We start from the raw sequence: 4,615 nt of genomic DNA, 5'->3' as shown, positions 1-4,615 counted from the left end.
GCTCACTCGACACAAATGAACTCATTTTTAAATGGCATAGTTCAAGTTCAAATTGTCTCCCTGAGTCACTCATCTCTTGATCTCAAACAGCAGTAGACATAATACCGCTACATCCGTCAAGACAGAAGAGGTCAATTGCTACGACATAAACCATTGATTAAAGCTACAATGAGTCTGTTTGGTCGGTGATTTATAGAGCCGTTAATCACATGTGCCAGTTCCTGCGGGTTTGATCAGATCGGAAATGTGTTGCGATGGATGAATCATAACAGCACGACAGCATTAAACATTTTTAGCGACATGAATCAGCACTGCTGGCATGTGAGCTGACACACACAAAGGTCCGGGTGATGACACATAAAAAGTACATTACATTTAGAACTGTGATGTCACACAAAGTACACGCTATAACATAACGCACAGGGGACCAAAAAAAAAGTGTGTGGTTCCTCAGTGAAATCTACTAGACACAACCCCTTTGGCTGGAATCGGGTGGCTCAGGGCCGGGCTGGAGGGGGAACTGGGAACTGTGGGTAGTGTAGTCTTCTACTGGACCCTGGTGACGGCCTCGTGGATGGACTCGGCCACGTAGTCTATGTTCCTGCTGGTCAGACCGCACATGTTGATGCGACCACTGGCCATTAAGTAGACGTGTCTCTCTTTCACCATGTACTCCACTTGTTTGGCTGCAGGAAAAAAGCAGAACCAGAATTTATTATTCGTTGACTGAATAATAAAAAGGCTCAGCTATTTGTAAAAAAAAAAGTATTTTGCTTTGCTTTGTCTACACGTCTGTACTCACGGTTGAGGCCTGTGAAGCTGAACATGCCAATCTGCTGTGTGATGTGGTCCCAGGTGCCCGGTGTTCCCAGAGCTTCCAGCTTAGCTTTTAGCTGAGCCCTCATCATCAAAACCCTGCCGGCCATGGTCCTCACGTTGTCCTTCCTTGAGGAAAAGCAACGGTATTATCCTTGTGCCTGTATACACATTAAAGTGATTTTAGTGTTCTTCATGAAGGGATATGTCTGACCATTCAGCGAAGAGCTCGGGGGAATTGAGAGTGATGGAAACAATGCGAGCTCCCTGAGACGGTGGGTTCGACCAAGTGGTCCTGACAATCTTCTCCATCTGGGACAGAACTCGCTTGAGGTTGTCAGCGTCACGAGCCACAACGGTCAGGTTCCCCACACGCTCATCTGATGGGACAAACGCATGTCACACATGAGACAAGGCGGTAGCCATCACTCGATTTAACCTCTAGGTGGCAACGCTGACACTTTTTAGCATCATGCTTGTGGTAAAACACACACAAAAAAAACACATATGGCCAAAGATTACAGCAATCTAAATGCGTGGCTTATCCTTTAGTCTACTATCAAACGTTGCCATATAAAGCACAGAGGACTGTCATTAAGATTAGGAACAGTCCAAAGAAAATCACCCTTGAACTATTCTAAACTATAGGGATCTACAGCCTCCAGCACTCGGGCCTCACTCACTGTAGAGGCCAAAGTTCTTGGAGAACGACTGGGCGCAGAACATTTCGAAGCCCACGGAGACAAAGTAGCGGACCGCCCAGGCATCTTTATCCAGACAGCCCGAGGCAAATCCCTGATAAGCAGAGTCGAAGAAGGCAAACAGCTTCCTCCGCTAGAAAATAAAAAGATAAGATAAACTTCACACAACGATAAACATTACGCGTGATAAAAACAATGTGACTGTTTGAACCGACGGTTGTGTTTACAGCAATAGTTGGGACGACAGGTGACTTGTATATGTGAGCGTGTACGGGTGCAATACCATCATAACTTCTGCGATCTGCATCCACTGCTCTTGCGTGGGGTCTGTGCCGGTTGGATTGTGGGCACATGCATGCAACACAAACACAGAGTGTTCTGGACAACTCTGTTGGAAACACAGAATAAAAACAAGTTCCGTAAACCCCCCGATGAAAACGAGTCGTGCCCAAAATAAAGTAGTACAAGTATGTCCCTGTCAACAACAGCGTACCTCCAGGTCTTCAAGGAAACCAGCAAAGTCGAGGCCCCTGTTCTCTGCGTCCCAGTACCTGTATGGACGGACATCCTCGAAGCCGGCGTTGGCGAATACGGCGTTGTGGTTTTCTGAAACGCAACGTAGGAAAAGAGTCTGACCACCATTGTTCTCACTTTATTGTTTATATTTGCTACATACAAAGGTAAACATTGTTACAACATTGGGTCCCACATGGGAACTGACATTTAAGCAGGATCACTGATAAGATCCATGTCTAAAAATGGAACACATCTTGAATCGATAATCTATATTGAGGCAGTAAAAAGTCTCAGTGAAAAATAAGACGAGTCAAAGTCCATGGATGATGAGCTAATCCCTCCGTTTGCTTCCACTCTGTACGTGTACACCGTGAGTGTGTGTGTGTGTGTGTGTGTGTGTGTGTGTGTGTGTGTGTGTGTGTGTGTGTGTGTGTGCGTGTGGACATACCCCAGGTAGGTGCAGACACATAGATTGGGGTTTTGGTGTTTTTGTTGCCATTGTAGAAACATCTGAGAAATTCGGCGCCCATCTTCAAAGCACCTGTTCCACCCAGACATTGGACCGCCCCCACCTGGCAGTGACAGAAACAGACAGTGGAAATAGGTTAGAAATCGAATTGATTAAAATGTGTGCGTGTCTGGGCTTTTTTTCCCGCACTTACCCTGTTCTCCTGGATGGCAGGGCTGTCTTCTCCCAGTGCGATCTTAGAAGCCGAGGACCTGAAGTCAGGCAGGCCCAGGATGGGCAGGTACTCATGGTTTAGGCTCTCATCTTGCACAATTATCTTCTCAACCTTTTTAACCACAGGCAAAACCCATGGTTGGCCCTCATCTGTCCTGTAGGCTGCAAAAAAAAAAAAAAACTTATGGAGACCAATATTGAACAATAAAATGAAAGAATTGATGTATTGCTTAATAGTGTAATTTTTAGAACGCAGCAAGTTTAAGTTTTAAATGGCTATGGACATAGCAACAACAGAAATGCCCCGGTGGTGTCAGAAAGGCCACTTGGCTGCAGTAACAGGCACTTTGACTTCTCTGTTGACTGTCAACTCACCTGATGTCAACTCAACTGACCTGATAAGGACTAAAGTATACCACAGCCTTCTTACTCTCAGAACAGACACCATTATCTTGTCCACTGGCACGAAAGGCTCGGTTATTTGCTCGAGGGCGTATCAAAAATTGTAAAAAACGTCCAAAACCGGGTGCACATCACAAGATGTTCAGCTGATCAAATGAGATGAGAAGCTGCCAATTGGTACATTTGTCAATCAATTTGTTTGTGTGCCGCTCGCAACTTTTTTAAGATACCAATCATTGTGTTGCCTACATTTCCCAGCAGCAGCGCAGCGGCACTGTGTGTCCTGCAGAGGGATGGGGATTACGAGGCCTCGGCCTCCTGCACTAATCCTGGGACTGGAGCGGTGGTGTCATGCTGAGCGGGGCCATTAATACACTGCCATGACAGAGCTGAGCAATGTTTCTCACACTGCTCCTTTGTCGTGATAAGCAGCGAGGATTACTACTTTTAATAAGATTAACAGTCCAAAAAAAAAAGAAGAGATGGAGAGATCATTGTGCAGAATCAGAACGTGAGGAAACCAGAGAGGACAGAGATGACTCCATCTTTGTGCCACTGTTACATAACAAGAATATTTTTTCATTGACAGACGCGACCTCCATACCTTCAGGCTGTCAGAGGTCTCAAAATATTGCATGACATCATTGTTATGGAATGCTGCATGGCGAAGCAGGTGTGTGGTACGGACCTATCTGCCACCATATACGTGTCAACCAACCGATGAAAATGAATTTCCTATAGAGTTGTCTGGCTCAAAATTTGATGCATCATTGTTTTCAGCTAAAATAAAAATAAGCACCTCACGTTAGGCAAGCTGTATTGACCTGGTTGCTCCGGTTACCGTTGCCATGGAAAGCTGAGGGTCAAACTTACCTCCCACTCCGAGGTTCACCTTATTGGGAAATTGGTCGTTATTGAAATCCTGCGATAGCTTGAAGACAGCTACGGGGGCTGCTTGTGGGACCTCGCAAAACACCGACATGGTTGTTGTTCGTTGTTGTTGTTGTTGATGTGTATTTTAGTTAAAGACTGTGGCGACAATAGGCAGCGAGTTCTCGGGAGGATGAAGGCGCAGGATGAAGAGAGGGCTTTTACCTTCAACTTGCAGCTGGGAGGGGCGTGACGTGGGTGTGAGAGCATTGGCCAATCCAGAGAGCTTGAGGTGTGTGCGTCCAACCAATCACGGCGCTATTCCTTGTCCGTTCAAAGTTCAAGAATAACACACGCACGGGGGCGGTGGACCAATGAGCTTCCCCGTGACATGACTGACAAGATAACACACCAACAGGTTGAAAGTGGGTGGTTTTACCGCAATAATATAAATTACCAGAAGATGGCGCAGCAGCCTCGTTGATCTCACCAGGTGTTGTTGTGCAGCAATATCTTCCACTTTATGGGTGAAACAAAAACATATATCATGTCAAACAGGACATTCGCCAGACAATGTTAAAGAAAGCAAGGACACACGTCCCGGCACGGAGAGACCGGCTTTGAGTGA

At 46.1% G+C, this 4,615-nt stretch overlaps 1 protein-coding gene across 1 annotated transcript; it reads right to left on the bottom strand.

The window, feature by feature from the left end:
• Positions 1 to 431: 431 nt before the first annotated feature.
• got1 (glutamic-oxaloacetic transaminase 1, soluble) lies at positions 432 to 4,220 on the bottom strand. The gene is made up of 9 exons (XM_037465784.2): positions 3,991 to 4,220; positions 2,696 to 2,877; positions 2,482 to 2,605; positions 2,011 to 2,123; positions 1,801 to 1,905; positions 1,500 to 1,650; positions 1,031 to 1,196; positions 803 to 945; positions 432 to 686 (listed from the first exon to the last, which is right to left on the bottom strand). The coding sequence occupies exons 1-9, from the start codon at positions 4,097 to 4,099 to the stop codon at positions 547 to 549; spliced, it is 1,233 nt and encodes a 410-aa protein (XP_037321681.1). The 5' UTR covers positions 4,100 to 4,220; the 3' UTR covers positions 432 to 546.
• Between the last annotated feature and the right edge of the window lie 395 nt (positions 4,221 to 4,615).

This window comes from Pungitius pungitius, chromosome 13 (genome assembly GCF_949316345.1).
Source record: "Pungitius pungitius chromosome 13, fPunPun2.1, whole genome shotgun sequence".
Classification (NCBI taxonomy): domain Eukaryota; kingdom Metazoa; phylum Chordata; class Actinopteri; order Perciformes; family Gasterosteidae; genus Pungitius; species Pungitius pungitius.
This window is presented reverse-complemented; position numbering and strand designations above follow the sequence as displayed.

Excerpts from the sequence above, each read along its gene's own strand:
- got1 (XM_037465784.2), bottom strand. The coding sequence starts at position 4,099 with ATGTCGGTGTTTTGCGAGGTCCCACAAGCAGCCCCCGTAGCTGTCTTC. Across the intron at positions 1,651-1,800 it reads AGATCGCAGAAGTTATGATG|CGGAGGAAGCTGTTTGCCTT; the intron begins GTATTGCACCCG and ends TTTATTTTCTAG. Across the intron at positions 946-1,030 it reads CCCGAGCTCTTCGCTGAATG|GAAGGACAACGTGAGGACCA; the intron begins GTCAGACATATC and ends CTTTTCCTCAAG.